This window comes from Anguilla rostrata, chromosome 5 (genome assembly GCF_018555375.3).
Source record: "Anguilla rostrata isolate EN2019 chromosome 5, ASM1855537v3, whole genome shotgun sequence".
In the NCBI taxonomy this organism is placed as follows: domain Eukaryota; kingdom Metazoa; phylum Chordata; class Actinopteri; order Anguilliformes; family Anguillidae; genus Anguilla; species Anguilla rostrata.
The window spans coordinates 9,391,653-9,410,662 of NC_057937.1; the positions used below are offsets into that span (position 1 = coordinate 9,391,653).

The 19,010-nt window shown below is 45.0% G+C and overlaps 3 protein-coding genes across 3 annotated transcripts in view; all 3 read left to right on the top strand.

Annotated features, from left to right (window-relative positions):
• Positions 1–4,597, top strand: part of sorbs2a (sorbin and SH3 domain containing 2a) — a 63,403-nt gene extending 58,806 nt beyond the window's left edge. The window contains exons 25-27 of the mRNA XM_064337920.1: positions 1,215–1,246; positions 1,416–1,522; positions 2,352–4,597. Of these exons, the coding sequence (XP_064193990.1) occupies positions 1,215–1,246; positions 1,416–1,522; positions 2,352–2,413 (201 nt within the window). The 3' untranslated portion in view covers positions 2,414–4,597. The remainder of the gene's footprint in view (positions 1–1,214; positions 1,247–1,415; positions 1,523–2,351) is intronic.
• Positions 4,598–7,478: 2,881 nt separating this feature from the next.
• pdlim3a (PDZ and LIM domain 3a) lies at positions 7,479–16,044 on the top strand. Its single transcript, XM_064335012.1, has 7 exons — positions 7,479–7,751; positions 11,443–11,594; positions 12,808–12,892; positions 13,172–13,359; positions 13,808–13,932; positions 14,447–14,558; positions 15,101–16,044. The coding sequence occupies exons 1-7, from the start codon at positions 7,494–7,496 to the stop codon at positions 15,267–15,269; spliced, it is 1,089 nt and encodes a 362-aa protein (XP_064191082.1). The 5' UTR covers positions 7,479–7,493; the 3' UTR covers positions 15,270–16,044.
• A 111-nt stretch (positions 16,045–16,155) lies between these two features.
• Positions 16,156–18,714, top strand: si:dkey-256e7.8 (golgin subfamily A member 6-like protein 6). The gene is made up of 2 exons (XM_064335011.1): positions 16,156–17,746; positions 18,049–18,714. Exons 1-2 carry the CDS (start codon positions 16,420–16,422, stop codon positions 18,141–18,143), a joined length of 1,422 nt encoding a protein of 473 aa, XP_064191081.1. The 5' UTR covers positions 16,156–16,419; the 3' UTR covers positions 18,144–18,714.
• Positions 18,715–19,010: the final 296 nt, after the last annotated feature.

Consider the following 19,010-nt stretch of genomic DNA (forward strand, 5'->3'; position numbering starts at 1 on the left):
CCGAAGCCTCGCTCGTTGGGTGGCTCACTGACCCGCCTACAGTTCACCAGTCCCATGGTTACCCCGTCGAAACGCATCGCATGCCTCCTTCATCTAATAATGCTCTCGCCTGGGTGTGAACTTGCCGGATACTGGGTGTGTGTGTGTGTGTGACCTAATTAGTCCACCTGTTAAATTATTTGTATGTAGTTATGTAGTTACATTGGTGCATATTCCCCAAGTACACTGCAGTGAAATGTAGGTGTTGGGCATGTGTGCAGTCTTTATCTGCTGAATATCAATGCATTCATTGATTGGGCAGACATATTAAGAAACCACCTGTTGGAGGTTGTAGGGAAGCCCTGTGGACACACCAGCTGACCAGGAAGCGCATTCACACCCCTGATAGTACAGCCTGATCCAGTCGAAAAGTGAGGAAATGCAACAGCAATGCAGGGTCATCTCGTTTAGTTCTCAGACTAAAACGCTCAGTACTTCATCGCATTACACATTGTAAATCAACCCCAGGGTTTGATGCACTGAACCTCTGTCAAGATTCTGACCTTTGCAGGACTTAATAAAGATGTGATGGAAAGTATAATCGTATAGACGTATTCTCCAAGTTTGAGTTTTCTGCCAGAGTAGCATTTCATGCCTTTTATAGGAAGGCAAGGAGCGACGGAGTCCTGTGCTGAGATTCCATCAGTGTGGTTTGTTTGGAACAGTGCATTATGGGAAGATACCAGTAGAACTGAAGAACATGGAGAAGCTTTCAGGACCGTCAGTGAATCCCTGTGGTCTGCATACTTGTCTGGAGCGTGACTAGTGTGCCTGGGTGTGCAGCTGTGCTCAAGTGTCTCAGTGTTGCTATCCTTTGGAGTGAATCAGCAAAAACCATACTGATTACTTGCCGTTTTTAAAAACATGTCAGACTTTTCTTTATATTTTTTATTTTATTTTTATGTTTGTAGTGACTGTTTTCAGTCCTAACTGTCAGCATTGCTTGCAGTTAAACACAGTGGTCAGTCCTCAGTGGTGGCATGGTGCCTTCTCTTCTTTGTCTATGGTACTAGGCCTTCTCAGACATATTTGTGTTTAGTGGCATATATTGGACAAGAGCTGCTTATATATTTCCTCTCTCTCTCTCTCTCTCTCTCTCTCTCTCTCTCTCTATTTATCTATCTATCTATCTCTCTCTCTATCTCTCTCTATTTACCTATCTCTCTCTCTCACAGCGACCAGCATCCGGGGGAAGCGGCGGAGAACCGTGAGTGATGCCGTTCGTTTAATTGCATTCAATGTAAAAATAAAATACATTTAAAAAATCGTCAACATTGAATGTTAACATTAACATTCCGGGCAACGCTGCGAGAACTTTGCTGAGTAGCCGGCTGAGTAGCTTCTGTGCTTAAAGGCTGTTGTGGTGCCCGTCGCAGGTTCCACGTGCTGTACAACTACCTGCCTCGCAACGAGGACGAGCTGGAGCTGAGGGAGGGCGACATCGTGGACGTCATGGAGAAATGCGACGACGGCTGGTTTGTTGGTAAGGGGTGATAGGTCACTACTACATTACAGCGGTTTCACAGTCTGCCTTGCTGTCTTGATAGCGAGATTTCAAAATAATACAAATCATTATTAAATGTGTGTGGGCCAGACTATGAAAAAAAAATCATATTAACCCTTATATGCAGATGCAGATTTCTGTTAATTCTCAATAAAATTAGTTATTTGTTCATCTGAGTAAATACATGTTTCTTTAAACTTAATCAGGAATCTGCTGGAGTCCCTTATTTACTGCAGACTTTATTTATTAAAATTTCTGGAACACTTGCTGTTATTTCAGAATAACTGTGGGTTATACTTCTTGTTGGTTATGAGCAGACAGCAAGATATATGCCCATATTGCATTTATAATGGCATGTGTGGTGTTTAAACCACTGCATGCCTGGCGTGTTTGTAGAATACCAAGAAGCAGCTGTTAGCTGCAAACCCTGCATTCTCTAAATGGTTTTAATCAGTTACTGTAGGTTTAAGGAAAGGCTGTTTCCTGTTAGAGCATAGTATAGTACATGCAGTTCTGTAAGTGCCTGTCAAAGTTTTTAAGGCAAAAAACTATACACTTGAAAATGTGTGTTTGTGTGTGTGTGTGTGTGTGTGTCTGGTTGTCATTGTGTGTCACATAGCGCTTCCCTACATTTAAATAAAATGAAAGTTTTAATAAAATAAAATGAAAGCTGGTTGAAACCATAGCAATCAATTATAGCTTATTAACAAGATAATAAATGAAAAGAGAACATAAAAGAGAGTTTAAAGTGAAAGTTTAAAGACAAATTACTTTCTTGTGATATCAGTTATTTTCCAATATTTTCCAGGAATGTCCAGAAGAAGCAGGCTTTTCGGAACATTTCCAGGAAATTATGTCAAGCAGCTATAATGCCTTGTTCAGCGACATCAAAACCCCATGCAGCACAAATATGCCAGACGAAGACGCGTCTGGAGGAATAAAAAGCGGCACCGATTTTGTGTGTGTGTTTCACACTGAAGATAACCTTTAGCTATAACTAGCCATATTTGCAAAATACTATTCCAGTAACATTTTAACATTTTCAGTAACTCTCGGTATATTCCAGTCAATCAGCGTGTCTAGGGGGAAAATGCATTGGTGTAGAGAGACAGGAACCCTGGACACAGCACAGGCAAATCGTCCCTGTACACTAGACCAGGTTATCAATGCACCAAGCATGTTGATTGAAGTTGTAATGGGGGATTAGGGCTTCCTGAACCTCATAGTGGGTGGGGTCACTGTGGCCTGTCAATGACTGACACATATGACCCAATCAAAGACTTTTCTGTTCATGGGGGGGGGGGGGGGAGCTTAAATAAGTAAATATGGTCATTGGTGGCTGCACCTCCTTTGGCGGTTCCTGAAGCCTTGGGGGTCCCTTCACTTGTTTTATGAGTATTCAGTTCATTATTTATTAGCTATGGTTTCTGCTGACATGCAATAGATGCAAAAAAAGAAGTGAAATGTAAATGAAGTATATAACACTATAATGTGAGAGTATTGATTATGAATTCTTTGTTCTGTTAAAAAAAAGAAAGAAGAAACTACAGCCACACCTGATGCGAAAACACACTGAAAGATTTCACAAATATGAAGAAACCAAGTGACCTGTTTGCCTTTTATAATGAGTTGTTTATCTTGGGGGCTATGTGGCAACTGATATTGTGATTTAGAGAAGAGAAGACCATCAGAGCTTTTCACTGTATGGAGTGGAGGTTCATGTTTGAATGGTGATGAAGGACCTGATGTATTTTTTTGGGAGGGCTTATGGTTCAACCTATCACCAAGCGCACTTAATCTTTAATTTTTAAATAGAGAACTTAAGCAGGCATTGTTGTTTTGGATCCCTAATATCATTGGTTTGAAAGCCTCATTGTTCAGACCTAAGGACAAAGCGCTCTTTGGGGTTAGACTGAATGCATCCTCCCTTAATTTTAGCAGTATAGCAGTGTTACAGCAGTGTCTCGGTGCTCGCTAACATGTATTTGAGTTAACATTGAGGGGCTATCTGTGCTGAGGGTCATTGTAAGTCATAGGCAGTGTTTCAGCCAGTTAGCTTTCGTGCACTTAGCCTGGTCACCTCACGTCCTAAAGAGCTGATCGTTGTGTCATCACTATAACCAGGTGTTTCTCAGTATTTACAAGGATTGTATGGCTTCCGGTTTGATGCTAATGATGCTAATGCTATTATTGTGTGTTTCTTGATGGGAAAATGTATGAGGACTGCTGCAATACGCCCTTTTTATGGCTGAAGGAGGAAAGGAAGATATCTCAAAGTGCCTCTTTCCACACTGTTTGTGAAATGGACGGAGAAGATTGTTCTCCTCCTTTAAAAGCATTTCCGTTTTATGGCACCTCGTTGGGTATTCTGTACAGCATATCTCTCCTGTGATTGATACAGCTTTGATGCAAGTCAAGTGTATTTTTAAAAATTTCAGTTGGGTTTCTTTTGACAGAGTCTCTTCCACCTTCTGTCCAGCTGGCAAAAAAAAAAGCTCCTTGGAGACTTGAATCTTGCACACAGTGAATCTTGGCCAATAGCTCAAACACATCTTGAAAATGTGCTCAATCTATTGCGATTTTATTCTCCACAGCATGGCTGTCAAATTTGCTTCAACAATAGCAATGATCCTAAACAAGTGAGGGAGAATATATTGCCCAAAGCCACCTTTATTTAATTTCTCACCTTTTTTAATGTTTACCCTGCGTTCGTGAATGGGAAAAAGTATTGTGCTGTGAAGACTTCACAGATATAAAGAGATTAAGCTTGTTTTTTTATTATTATGGTTTATTGCACAAGTAACATAATTTTATTTAGAAGTTATTTGCCTTGTTTTCGCCATGTTACAAAGTGGATAGAGAGCACGCCTTTTGCATTGGAAACACTATTGTGGGCAAGGACAGGTGTAGCAGAACAATCGTTTAAGCACCTTAACATGTAATTATTATTTTGTTTTGTTGCTTCTCTCTCCCTCCTGTAGCAGTTTTGTATGTATTTTGTATGGAGCTGTACATTGATGAAATCCACTGCTTTATAAAGTCTTTCTCACCCAACGTCACTTTGCATTTCCTTCTTGAGTTATTTCATTATTTATTATATTTTAGTCCAAAAATCCATTTCATTCGTGATGTCACTCAAGTGAATTCCAGGGGACCAAAATTTCCCCATGTGAAATATTATCAGATGCAGAATCCCAAAATTTCAGGATATAGTTCCTATATGAAATATCGCAAATATTACAAAACACACAAGTTCTTGGAATTTATGTTACATATATGTCATTTGCCATACATCTTTCAACATTATCCATATTATTAAATGTTTTGTAAAGAATGCATATACTGTATGAAAATGGTCATAAATAATATATTGTCATTTATGACATGTTTTGGTGCATGCTAAAATGTTTTTCATTTGGAATAGGGATTTTTACCATGGACTTACATAATGCTTTTTTGTAAGGGTCAGAAAATGACATTTATGCAAAACTCAAAGATATTTAAGAATGTACATGTAACATGTATGAGAAATGCAAAAAAAAAAAAAAGCACTATTTTGCAGTTTGTCTTTGTTACAGCCAGTTTCAGGGCCTTTACTGTACACTGAAGATGCTGGACTTTCTGAATTGTAATGTATGGAGACCAGGGTGACGCCTTCTCTGCCATTTCAAAGGATCCTGTAGTTTCTGTACCTTTCCTGAAAATATGTCCTGACTTGCTGCTCCAAGAACAAACACAGCAAACCAAGGTTACGGCCAAATTCATGTTTTTTTGTCAACATTTGCTTTTACTGTGGGATTGTACTCAATAAATTATACCAGTTAACCTTGCACATTATTTCTAAAATAATATTTTGCCAGGGAACTGTCCCATTGTTTATCACATCTCGTAGCTTAGCATTCATCCCAACTCAGGGTGGTCCATTCCTAAACGGGGTACACAACCAAATACAGCGGAACCAGGTCGAAGAGACCCAAACAGGACTGGGTCATGGCCTTTATCTTGATCCCGATGCTGTTTGCAATAAACACAGCAAATTAACTGACAATCAGACTGTCAGTCAGCAGCACGTGCGCTGGGATTGGCTAGTTGTGGTCACGTGACAAGCACACACCACTCAAATGCTTCCATTCATCCAGTCACTGTCTTCAGCTGAGACGTTCTTCAGCAGACTCCTAACCGGGGACGCAGTCTAAAAGTTCAGGGTCAAGAAAACTGGAACCAATGTGTTCTGGGCTCAATCCCAAGGTGGGAGCTTGACATTTTGTCCTTGGGCTGTGTACTTAACATTCCTTCTGTACAAGCGAACAACATTATAATTGGATATAGAACAGACTTCACTCTGGAGAAGGGTCAATGTAATGCAAATGTATAATGACAGAAATAATAAGAAAAATGTCTGAGTAGAGTAGTTGGTGTGCATGGGTGTGTACACTGTGTATTTCTGGTCAGATTATTTTCTGGTTGTCCATCACCAAGGCTGGGGGTGCAGGTCTCTCCCACCCTGTGGGCCCAGGCTTCATGCTCCGTAAACAGCCCCCACACATCCCCAAACCCTCGGTGTGGGAGTCCGTTTGTCCCCAGAGTCTCCATGGCAACCAAGTAAATAAGACTCCTGCCATCCTGTGTGCACTGTTTTCCCTCAGAGCAGAGGAATGGCAGCTATTTCAGGAGACCCGCATTTAAAAGTGCCAATCAAGACGCAACGCTTTGCTTTCTTTGCAGGAAGGTACCCAGGGAATGGGGTTGGATGAACCCCTCCGTGGCTGCTTGCGAAGAACACACCATGCGTCACTGTGGGCTTGCAGTGCTTCCGATTAATCACTGGAGTCCAAAGCGTGCTGTTCTTCACACATGCTAAGAATGTGCCTCTCACACCATGCACATTTCGCTCTTTCTTTCCCTTCTTTATTCTATCTTTTCCCCCCCTTTCTCCATCCTAATTCATCAGCGGTGTATACTTGCGCTTCATCTGAGAGAGAGGGTCAGGCGGTGGCAAAAAAAACAAAATGAAAATTAAACAAAGCAGGAGCTTTTTTTTTCCCCCCAGCGGATCGTTTAGCAGATTTTTGGGAGCTCCGCCTGCTGCAGGGAGTCGAGGCTCCCTGGGACGGTTCCAGATCGGCCCCCGCTGGGACGGAGCCTGCCCGGGCCCCCCGGCCACCCGGGTCGGGCCTCAGCTCCAGACCAAATAAGGGCAGGAGCTGTCGGAGCCCCGCAGGCTAACGCTAGCGCTAGCGCTAACGCGGGGCTGTGACACAGAGCGGATAAGCTCTAATGGGAGAGAGGGACAGGGCTTTTTTTCTCAGGAACAGCCCAACCACCACCCCCCTGCTCCACTGCACACGCTCTGCTCTTAGGAAGGAATGCACTGGGATGGCGCTGCTGCATTTAAGATGAATAGAGGGAGCTGATTTATAATGTCCTATGTGTCAAACAACTTTTATTGTCCAACAAAGAATGACATAATTACATACAAACAATGCAGCAGCATCTCTTTGCCTGTGCTGTGGGAGTGGCTATCGTCACACGGCGCTGATGTCATAACCATATGAAAGCGGGGGCTTGGACCTGTTGTTGATTGACTTCTGAGATATTTGGTGGATGATTGATTGATTTCATTATATACTGTAGACTCTGTGAAGTGCTAAGTGTTATGAAAAGTCTAGAGAGGGAGAGACAGAGAGAGAGAGAGAGTAGTTAGTTTTTTTTGGTGAACGTTTTCCCAATGGCAGCCAGAAGAAAGAGGGTGGAGAATGAGAAAAACAGACATGACATTTTGTGTTTTATGTTCTGTTAATGAGGCTTTGGCTAAAGGAGAGTGAGAGAGCGAGAAAGAGAGAGAGAAGGGGAGAGAGAGAGAGGGAGAGTGAGAGCAAGAGAGAGAGAGAGAGAGAGAGAGAGCGAGAGAGAGAGAGAGAGAGATTGTGTGCTGCCTCAGGACCTCAATATGCCCGGTGACCTCACTCAGGGGCGGGTCCCTCCCCCCTGCACACGCCCCTGTTATAAGCATGCAGAAGAGGAGACTGAGGGGACCGCCTGCACCCAGGAGGGAAGGAAGACTGCCAGCAGGCCTCAGCCTCAGCTCCGCTGTCGCCGTGCCGACCAGGGGAGAATGACACACACCGTCGTCCTGGACGGGCCACCCCCGTGGGGCTTCCGTCTCTCAGGAGGGAGGGACTTCAACCAGCCTCTGTCCCTCTCCAGGGTGAGTCACAGGGGGGCACCCGCTCAGGGTACTGGGTCGTTACCGCGAGGTCAGCTCCAACTTTCCGTCCGCCTCTCCGCGTGACTGCTCCTTTCCTGCGTCTGCTCGTCTGTAAATGACCCCGCCTAACACTAGCTTCCACTCGCAGGTGTGCAGAGCAGAACCTCTCAGACGTGCCTCTCAGGCTCTTGGCTTCGGTTCGCGTTGAGAGCGGTGAATGTTGATGTCTCTGTCCTTGCTCGTTCTGTCTGAGAGCCAGTCAAGGGTCAGGCTGATAAACCGCGTTTCTGTCGTCAGTCCATAGAGGGGTATGGATGGGTTTACTGTGGCAAATGAACATACAACTCAAAGCAACTGAAATGTGACAAGTTTTCAAATGTAGGTCTTGCTGTAGCAATGCCACAGTTGTTACTGCTGAGCATTCTCACACCCAGGTATATTTCCCATAAAGCGCGACTGTGGAGCACAGCGTGGATATTTTTGAGTCAGAACTTGGCGTCCATCAGAACTTGGCTCACCTTCCTGTCGGCCATGTGACTGGAAACTATGCGGATGAAATACACGGGGCTGATCTCTGCCCTCAATGGGAACAGGGGGAATGCTCCTGAATTATTTTCGCTGGACAGATGACGGCTTATAAATCATAACAGCGCGAGGCTGGCACGTCTGAACTGCATGAACCTTTATGACTGTCTGTATCGAGTACTTAGGAACAATCAAGAGGCTCATTATCATAACTGTGAGGCAGTTCGAATATTATGTCTGTTTCTGGAAGGCTATGGCTTGTGGGAAAGTTTACAAGAGGAGTTTTGTTTCTCTGAATCTGCTGCTAAAGTGTTATCAGTTATCAGATAGCTAAACTGATTTGGCTCTTGGATTGCATTGTTTGTTCCCTTGGTCAATGTGGGACTAACCCCTGGGACTTCATATACTGTATGTATGTAATGTAAATATCAGCCTCACATCAACTATGTAAATATCAGCCCACCATACCCAGCACACACATAGACATGTATGTATGTAGCTGGCAGAGTTGTTCTTCTTTCTACCTTTGCAACTCATTCACTCACTTTTCTGCTCTGTCTTCTCAAATTCTGGGTGAAATCCTTCAAACCGTATCTTTGTTCATCATATTTGACTGGCTTAGTAACTGCCTAGTAGTGGCTGTTCACACACAATATGTGTGTGTGTGTGTGTGTGTGTGTGCAAATGTATGTGTGTGTGTGTGTGTGGAATAATGTACAATAATAAACTGTTAAAGTCTTCTTCAGACATTAATAATACAATATACATGCAAGTGAGACAATATTTCTATCTTTAACAGAGGCTGTCATGTGGTATTGTCTGCTGAGTTGACAGTTAAAAATAAAACATGTATTAATTTTGTCAGTTTGTGAGTTATGTGTGTACAGTATGATAGCAATGATGATAATGATGTAGTCATTGTTTCCACAGTCCTCCCCTGGGTGCCCTTAGCTTGATTCTATTGTATTTAATCCATTTCATACATCTAACAGAATACACTTGAATTTAGTACATTCCATCAGGAGGAAATGGAGCATATCCACTTCCTCTAGGAATTATGAAAGAACTGTAGGAGGCCTGCAGACAGAAGGTACACCAGTGGTGACAGTGCGCAAGCTCCACGGGGACATTAACACCTTTCGGAGGGGCAGTTGGCACCCTGTCACCTGCCACCCTCCTCCCTGTCTCTCCAGGACACTCTCCAGGACCTTATGGGCACTCCGAAGGCAATCTGAGAGGTTGTTCATCGTTAGGAGTCTATTAAATGCAAATTTACAGATGGGAGCCCGTCTAAATCCATAGCAAATGTCTGGGGATCAGGGCTCGCGATTCCCTCGCTCTGATTGGACCCCTGGGATCCGTCTGCACCAGCTGCGATCGACGCGCATTCCTCCGAAACAATGACTGGAATATCGCTGAGCGAAGCGGACAGAAGTGGCGCCCGGCAGGATGCTTTTCAAAGGGCACTCGTGCCAGTGCGTGCCCTCCCGAAAAGATAATGCCCTCTGTCCGTTACTGCCCAAGGAAAGAAGGCCTGAGCCTTCAATCAGACATGACATCATGGGCATGGCTGCTGCAGTTGTTGCAGATGAGGGAGGGATCACTGGCATTAATCTTGTGTCACCGTCAATCTGGATTGCCTCAGATTCAAACAGTAGAGAGAGAGAGCTTGTGTGACATTAGCATTTATGGGCCTGTTTGCTTCCTCAGAGAAGTTTCGGAGATGGCAGGGGGGGGGGGGGCGCAGGAGCGGGGGTAGTCCCATAATAGATTGCCCTGCAGGTGTTCAGATTCCGTCTGGACACAGTCAAGCCCCTTGGACCCCAGCCTACGTTTACTCGACCGGAGGAAGGTGTTTACACTGGTGCTCATACTTGGGATGACGGCTGCAACGCTATGAGAGCCCGTGAGGCTCGCGGCATTCCGGAACGTTCCGGGCAGCGTTCATACTGAAAAAGGAAAAGGTTCCCTTGGGATCAACCGGAGGAGAAACGCATATGAGGTGTGATGTGTCCCACTGCCATGCTTTAAAGCTCTGGAGAGGCAAGAATGTGAGAGAACTACAGTACATGATTACAATTCCCAAAAGGGTTTGGGTCTATTTGCTTTAATGGGATTGCCTTGTATTATCACACATAAAAATGTGCAACAGCTTCAGCTGTTTCGCAGAGAGTAACTCTAATGTACCCTCATGTCTGACACCCAGGTTCAACGGTTGGGGGGGTTTAGGAAAGACGTTGCCATTTTCACTATTGAAGAATCATGAAAGGTTCATTCCTCTGTTCATTCCCCTGTTTCCTCTGTGTGGAGTCCTTAGCAGGACCAATGCTGAAGTCGTAAGGGGGGTGGTTTGTCCTGAGAACGAGATCGAGGTCCCCCCGTCATCCAAACAGGAAGTGGACATTTTCCTCCCACGCATTTTTATGTGCCTTGTTTTTGCCTTTGCTGGGAAAGCCACAGACCGATTGTCCATCTGTTTCCCACTGCCCCTCGAACCCTTTCACAGCTCCCCACGGGCTTCCACACAGATCAATGCATACTACACGGCACAGATTCACACAGGCAGGCATATGCTCCAGTCACTGCGCCATGGAGTCAGTCAGGGTGACTGGCCGCAGTGTCATTGAGCATGATAACGGAAGCAGATTCATTTTAGTAAGCACACTCCAGACTCAGAATGAAGGGACTGAGCTATGTTGGGTCAACAGAATTTTTTTTTTTTTTTTTTGCAAGGGTTTAAAGCTGAAGTCTGTTTAAATTCCAGCAGCTGTTTCTAATCCGCAATCAAATTTCATCCCTGGCAATAATTTTGAAAACTCACTGTCTGTTTACAGAAATCTTTAAATTAATCATAATTAGATTTTAAGCACTCGAATAACTACTGCTGTCCCCCCTTTTTGTTAAGCAGCTAATAAAACTTTTATTCCATTTTCTGCATAAAAAAACTCAAATCATACAATGGACTGTGGGGTGAGTTCACAGTAGTTGTAATATTTAGTAATTATGTCATGGTCAACCCCTAAGTATGGATTAACAATGAATAAATCTACAAGCATACTGTGTGATACATGTGCATATTATTATGTACATATATTCCGCATGACACTGTTGTATTGTATGTATGACATGCGCTGTCCTGTCTGTGTGTGTGCGTGTGCATATGCAGGTCACTCCCAACAGCAAAGCGTCCATGGCGAAGCTGGGCGCTGGTGACCTCGTAGTGGCCATAGGGGGGGTCCCCACTGAGGACATGACCCACACTGAGGCTCAGAGCAGAATCAAACAGGCCTGTCATCAGCTCAGCCTCACCATCAAACAGTGAGTGCACTCACGCGGTGAAGGAAACTTCCAGAACAAGCATATTTCTCCAAAATGTGTTAAAGCCTAGCGCAACAAAGCCATCCTAATCTCAGTTATGGCATGACCACTTCAAGGGAGACACTGAAAGCTGTGTGCAGCCCTGAAGGGAGGCAACGTTAAGTGGTTGTCTCCGGTTGTCTCCGGTTTCCTTAATGCCAAGTGTCCAGATCAGAAAGGCGTAGGCCGGATTTCGCTCATTGGCACCGGCTGGTCGCTGAACTTTCAAGGTTAAAGGGGGCCTGTAAATTCCCAACAACACAAAGCCCATAAAGTGCGTGTCCTTTCCTGTTGCCGTTTGAAGAGCCTCTGACGTGACAAAAGATGGACGACAGCAGTGTGGTCGCAGCGGCGCAGTGGTGACTTCATTTCAGAGGTTTTCGATCACTCACTGCCGCACTTGACACCGGGCACTGCCCACAGGGTTTCTCCCACTACCGTCCACGTTACTGAAAATAGAACAGGTCAAGAGGAAGGCGACCGCTGAAACGCAGCCGATCACGTGAGCGCATTTTCCGCTAAGAAGTCAACATTCGCCTCCTGTTATTGGAGCAATTGTAAAGTTTGCTTTTTGGAGCTGATCCAAATTCCTTTTTCCCCTCAGTACTGATTTAGCAGTACGTCTGGGTATACAATCTGGGTATACAAACAGGCAGTCCCAGAACAAAGAGAAAAACCAAAAAAGTACCCCCACCCCTCCGCACACACACACACACACACACCAGTTGCCAGGGCTGAGCTTGCTGCATTTTTGACTCTCTTGGATGAGCGGACAGGGCGCAGGTGGCAGATGTTGGTGTGTGGTCACATGACCATTACTGGCCAATAATTTCACTTAACTGGTGTCCCAGTTCTAAATTAGTCTCTGATAAGGACTAGGAACATAGGAAACCAGCAATACTATTAGCCTTGAGGCTTCTAGAAACAACAACTTAGGGAGCTGTGCCTGCAGCCAGAAGACAAGGGGTGTGATGACCAAGTGAAGCACTGTTATCTACTCATGAGCACGGAACTTAACCTGAATAGCTTCAGTGAATATAATGGCATAGAAATAGAGGAAAATGTATGTTTTTAGCAGTATAATCTTTACTGTAATTTAATTTCATATTACATCATATACGTATCTTGGTACCTGGCTCATGACAGGGTGTCAGTCAGTTTGTTCTTGTTGCAGGCCAGAGACCAGACTGTGGTCCCCTCGCGTAATTCAGGACGGCAAGGCCAGCCCCTTCAAAATCAATTTAGAGGCAGAACCACAAGTAAGTCACTGGCAGTTCACAGTTAATAAACCAAGAGAAGAATTCAACCAGCACTGCACTTTTCCCTTTGCTATAAGCAATGCAATACGTAAAGATTTAGGTGTGAAGAGCTGCTTGCTTGTTTTTTGCAATGTTTTTTCGCATTTTACATTCATTCACACACCCTCCAAACGCATGACATCACTCCTCGGTGCAGAAAATAACGACTGACGTCGCTCTCTATTCAAAGTCGTGACGACTGCATGCAGCCCTCCCGCTTCCCTTTGACTTTGCCCGCAGGAGTACAAGCCGGTCGGCACCAGCCACAACGTGAGGGCCCAGCCGTTCGTGGCGGCCGCCAACATTGACGACAGGAGGCAGGTGGTGAGCGCGGCTTACAACTCGCCCATAGGCCTGTACTCATCGGGCAATATTCAGGACGCCCTTCACGGACAGCTGCGGGGCCTCGTCCCCGACAAACCAGAGAGGTGAGCGTCTCACGGACTGTGGCCCGTGTGTGTACGCGTGTGAGTGTGTGTGTGTGTGTGTGTGCGTGTTTGCATATCGGGGGGGGGGGGGGGCACTACCTTCCCATACTTTGCCAAATAATATAATGTAATGAAATCATGTAAGACTATAAACGCATTGAAGACTATGTACCAGTGCCTGTGCCTGTTAGCGGCACATGACAAAATCATGATTGCTATGCATTGAGAGGGCCTCTACTTTGTTTACTCACACATGTACGATATGTATTATTAGCACATTGTTTATTACTGTACATAGATTGTGGAAAATTCTTGGCCCATATGAACCGTTTTTAAAAAGAACATGGTTCCCCAGAGATAATTGGAAACCCCTTTATCGCAGTGTGTACATGCACAGTATGTGCCGTGCAGCAGTTTATGCCAGTGCTCCCCCCCCCCCCATGCGCAGTAAGAAGCTGAACTCCATTGAGGAGTCCCACGTGTACCGCATGCTCCAGGAGAAGGAGGAGGAGCCTCACGAGCCTCGTCAGTCCGGCTCCTTCAAGGCCCTGCAGGGCATCGTGGAGAACGACGGTGAGTTTGCCTCGGTCGTCTGTCTGGGTAAAAAGACAGGAAGGTCTGTGAAGGAGTTTGTGTGATTATATTGACTAAACATAGTCACGCACTGTTTACGTGAGGAAGGCCAGAACACTGAGAAAGTATGGACAGTGAACAGCTAGCTATCGCCTGACAGCCTGAGCAGTGGAATACATCTGTTAGGTTCTTCCGGGCCTCAAAAGGTTGTGGGTAATAAATTTCGAGAATCGCTGTATGAACTCCAGGACTATAATACAGAGGAAACTGCAAGATATTTATTTTCTGTATCCTGCTGAACAACACTCCCAAAATAGTGACAGTACCTGTGTTGAACCACTAGATGGAAACATGGCACCAATAATAGGATCCATCAGATTTGTCACCTTTACTCCTGTTCTCACAAGCCACGTTTCCAGTGTATTCAGCCTGGTCAAGCTAAAAGCACGTTTGTAGTCCTCATGAAAAATAGCCCGTAGCCATCCAGCGACTGCAGTGATGACTGTTTCCGCAGGTGCCTGGCCCATCATCACGCGAACGGTGAAGGCTCCAGTGACGAAGCCCACCACCCCCACGGGCACCCTCCAGAAACTGCCCATCTGCGACAAGTGTGGAAACGGCATCGTGTGAGTGCTGAACGCCTCCACCCAAACCTTCATTCCCATTTACCACCATACGGGTGGGGGCAGGAATGCATCAGTCAGTCCCGCATCGATGAGGACGCTGTGTTGCGGGAGGTGGTGTCTGCAGAACGGGATGCGTGGTCATAAGACTGTTTCCATCCTCCACAAAGTGCAATTGTCTCAGCTAGGAAGTCTGAGCCTGTTTCTGATGCATAACTGAGTGCTCATTTTTAGTGCCATAATATGTTTGACACATGTCAAGACATAACCTGATCTGAGTTACTTTGATAAGATTACAATAATACCACAATTAATTACATGACATATTGTATAGAAAATGGTGACGGCTGTAAAAACAATATAGTTTTCCTGGGGTAATGTATGCTCAGAATGGCACAGCCATTAAACCATCCAAACTGCTAGACCCTGCACTTTGTGTTTCCCTAGTGCTTATGCTTAGAGAAAAACTGTATCTGATTCATTTAGAAAATGCTGCCTTCCACGGAGTCTCATTCTATTTTGACCCTTTTCCCCTTTTAATTCAGAGGGACCGTAGTGAAGGTTCGTGAAAACTTCCGGCATCCAGGATGCTTTGTCTGTTCCGACTGTGATGTCAGCCTCAAGCAGAAGGGCTACTTCTTCGTGGGGGGCCAGCTGTACTGCGAAACCCACGCTCGCGCCCGGATGAAACCGCCAGAGGGACACGACCTCTAATGGCGACGTACCCCTCGGCGTAGAGCACCGCCCCCTGCACGCGAGCAGAAGCCACAGCCCATGCTGTTCACGCACCAAAGACGACCCCCCTCCCCCCAACACCAAAATCCACAGGGACAGTAAAAATAAGGCCCCACTATGATTATTGTTGACTAAATTTATGTGTCACAGCAAGAATGACTCACAGTGCGGTGCAATCATTAAGATACAATGCATTTTGAAAGGTATTGTTGCAGCTGTTGAACTCCTACTGATTCATGGGAATATATTGACTAAGGGTTTCCTTACTCCTATTTAAAAAGTTTTAAAATATGTCACTGCATGGTCAGAATACCTATTCTGACATTGCAGTGACTGTGGTTGGATATCCCATTAAATGGCACAGTAAGCAGGGTATACCTATACCCTCATCCTGCGGGAATGACTCCTCAATTCATTGGTCACGTGTGGTCTGTCCTGTGAAAGCTGCACCAATGGCCTATACACCTAAGGCCAGTAGATGCATGAGATGCGGATACAACTGTGAATACAGACTATCGTAGTTAGGCTATGTACGTTGTTTTTTTTCGGCGAGGGGGGTTAGACTGAACACATTTGATTTTCCGATTTATTTCATTTTACTTACACATACAGTACAAGACACACAGAAACATACTTGCCATATTTGTTTCATGTTTCACCTGATGTTGTTGTCAAGTTTTGCACATTTATTGTGAATGCTTCTCTGTGAATTCGTTCAAATAAAGAAACGCTGAAATGCGATTCAGCAGCCAAGTACTATCAGTTTGCGGAGTCGTTTTTGTTACCATAGTAACCATGATGTGAAAATTCGTTAATTTGCAGCAGTTTTAGCGATAACTTGCAAGATATTGCGGCCCAAAGCTAAATAACCCGAATGGTTACATTTTTCAATATTAGGTAAGCAGCTATTTTATAATATTAAATCACACATTATTAAATTATTTGGTTATCAACCCGGGACATTGCGAGTGTGTGGACGTACTGAAAAAGTTTAGGCTACTTAGCGTCCCAACATAGCTAGCTAGCTCACTAGTCTAACAGCAGCTTAATAATGGTGTTAAACAAGATCGGAGTTATTGTAAAACAAAAGTAATTATTTTTTCCTGTCTAGCTGATTTAATTTAATTTAATGGATCCGAACTCTAAGGATGAACGGAGCTCACCTCTCCTGCAATGCGAGTACTTCGTTCAGGTTCAGGGGGAATGTGATCAATCTGAAAGAAGTAACGTTAAAAGGATAGAGGGAGGCAAAGAGGGATTATCTCATGCCGCTAAAAAGATGGAGGATTTCAATGAAGCATTGAAAAGAGTGACCAGTATGTCAGCAATGCTGCAATCCGCTCGAAAACCTTCACAAAAGACAGACGGCCCAGGGCTCTCTCAGCGTGTGGACAACTGTGGTGACTGCCTGTTGGACACTGCCAGTAAATCAGACCGAATGGCACAACTGGAACAAACGGTGAGTAGACTGAAGAATGCCCTGATCTCACTGGAGGAGGAAAACCTGTGCCTCAATAAGAAGGTTAAAGGAAGCATCCTGGCTGAAGAGACGGTCGACTGCAGCGGTCCTGGTCCCAAACCCACAACACCCTCAGAGAGGCCCAACACTGACCAAACCCCCCACGAGTGGCCAAAACAAGTGGTGCATTCCCAAAATGCCGAGGTGCAGCAGGAGACAAGCAAGAAGGAAGACGCATCCAGCGGAGACCAGCAGCGTGAAGATGCAGAGGAGGAGAAGCAGGACGTTCACAGGAAGCTGAAGAAGGTGGAGGAGTACTGCAAGGAGTGCACCAAAGAGCTGGGCCGAGTCCTTCGGAAATACGAGGAGCTCCGCGCACAGAACAAAGCCCTGGAGAAACAGTGCAAGCAGCTGACGTCCAAGAACCAGAGGCTGGCAAACAGCCAGAAGGGGGAGCCGCTGACCACCCCGGAGGACAGGATCGGCGCCAAGGTGCTGCTGGACCAGGCCAACGAACGCTGCACCTTGGTGGGCCGAGAGAAGGACCAGCTGGAGGGCAAGGTGCAGAGTTTGACGAGTGAGGTGACGCGACTGAGGGAGGAGCTGGGAGGCAGCAGGCTGGAGACCCAGAAGGCCCAGGACCAAGGCGCCCTCCTGGAAGCGGAGGCCAAGGCCGCGGCGGGCAGGATGGGCGAGGAGGCCTGGCGTCTGCAGGGCAAGCTGCGGGAGAGCGAGGAGAGGTGGGAGCTGTACGAGAGCGCCGTCAGGAAGCTGAGGGAGGAGCAGGACGGGCTGGAGAGCTGCCTCCGCACCGTGCAGAAGGAGAGGGACCTCCTGCAGCTGGAGGTCAGGAAACTGCACCAGGAGTACATCGAGCTGAGCGGCAGCATCTCCCAGCAGCTCAGAGCGAAGAACTCCAGCAGGCCCAGCTCATCGCTGGGGCCTCAGGACGCTCCCATTTTCAGCAGCTTATTCACCAGACAGGACAAAGTAATAGGTAGGCTCCTCTTTATTAATGGGTTATTTTGTAGTCTCATTAAAGTGAAGCTTCTTGAAAGTTCGCAACAGTTTAATATAGCTATACATACATAATCAGAAATGTCACATTTCAACAGTGTGACCCTATGGAATTGTAACATAAAAGTCATCCTAAATAATTAGCTACATTTCTGCAAAATGAAATGACAGCTGCCAAAGATTACATTTGTAAGACAGATCATCTGTGTGTTTCTGAATGTCTTTTTATGGTTTTGTTTGTTAAATGTTGTGCCGGTGGGATTTTGATTCTGATTTTGACAGGCGAAGAGAAAATTGACCAGATAAGAAAGAGGCTGGAGGAAGAAGATCTGATAAGAGCCCAGAAATACAAAGATATGATCGATCAGTCAGCGTGACAATCTGTCTGAGATTTTAGTTTTTGCTTCAGTGCAGTCACCTGACACTTTACATTTCGAGGATGTTGTTACCTGGCAAGACAGGCTTATTTTTGTGTTATTTAAAAAAAAAAAATTAATTATATATAAAAAGTTATTATTCAAATTAAATTAATTTCACTGTGCAGGACTATGATCAGGGTTAGGGTCAGAGCGAAAAGGCACAAGGCAATCGATGACATCATCCCCATTCTGACCATATCCCCCATGGGGCACCCTGTCAACACATTCTAATCAAGTGTTGGCTAAGAGCTTGGTGTTCTGAGTCAGCTGCACTGATTCAATTATCTTTATGGTTGGGAGACTGGATGATGAAGGCATCTCAGGGAATAGCATGAGCTATGAAGATAAATCAGTTTGTGCAGTATTCAGAATAATTTTATAAAAATGTCCAAATACTGCATGTGTTCACGTGTATCCACTGGATGGTGTTTGTGGCATTTTGGGGTTGTTTGTATTATTTGTGTACTATTCTAAAGTAGTAACTTGATGTAAATGTAAATACTCTTATAAATACATTTTGACACAAATAAAAAGTAAGCACCTCTGCTGTTTTTTTTTTTCTTTTTACTGCCATGTTTTCTGTAACAGTGATTTAGCACAAATCATGAAATTAAAAAATATATTTCCTTTTTTATTTTGAAATACATTCCACTGAAAGTGGTATCAGAGTTATTTATTTAATGATATAACAATAGGGTTCATTTCTCAAAATCCATCACTTAAATGTTCTCATATGCGCAGATGCAGATATATTGTGGCGTATGTTTCAGGAGTAAAATCTGAGCTAGTAAACGTTACGGATCACTTTAAAGACTGCTGTGCAGC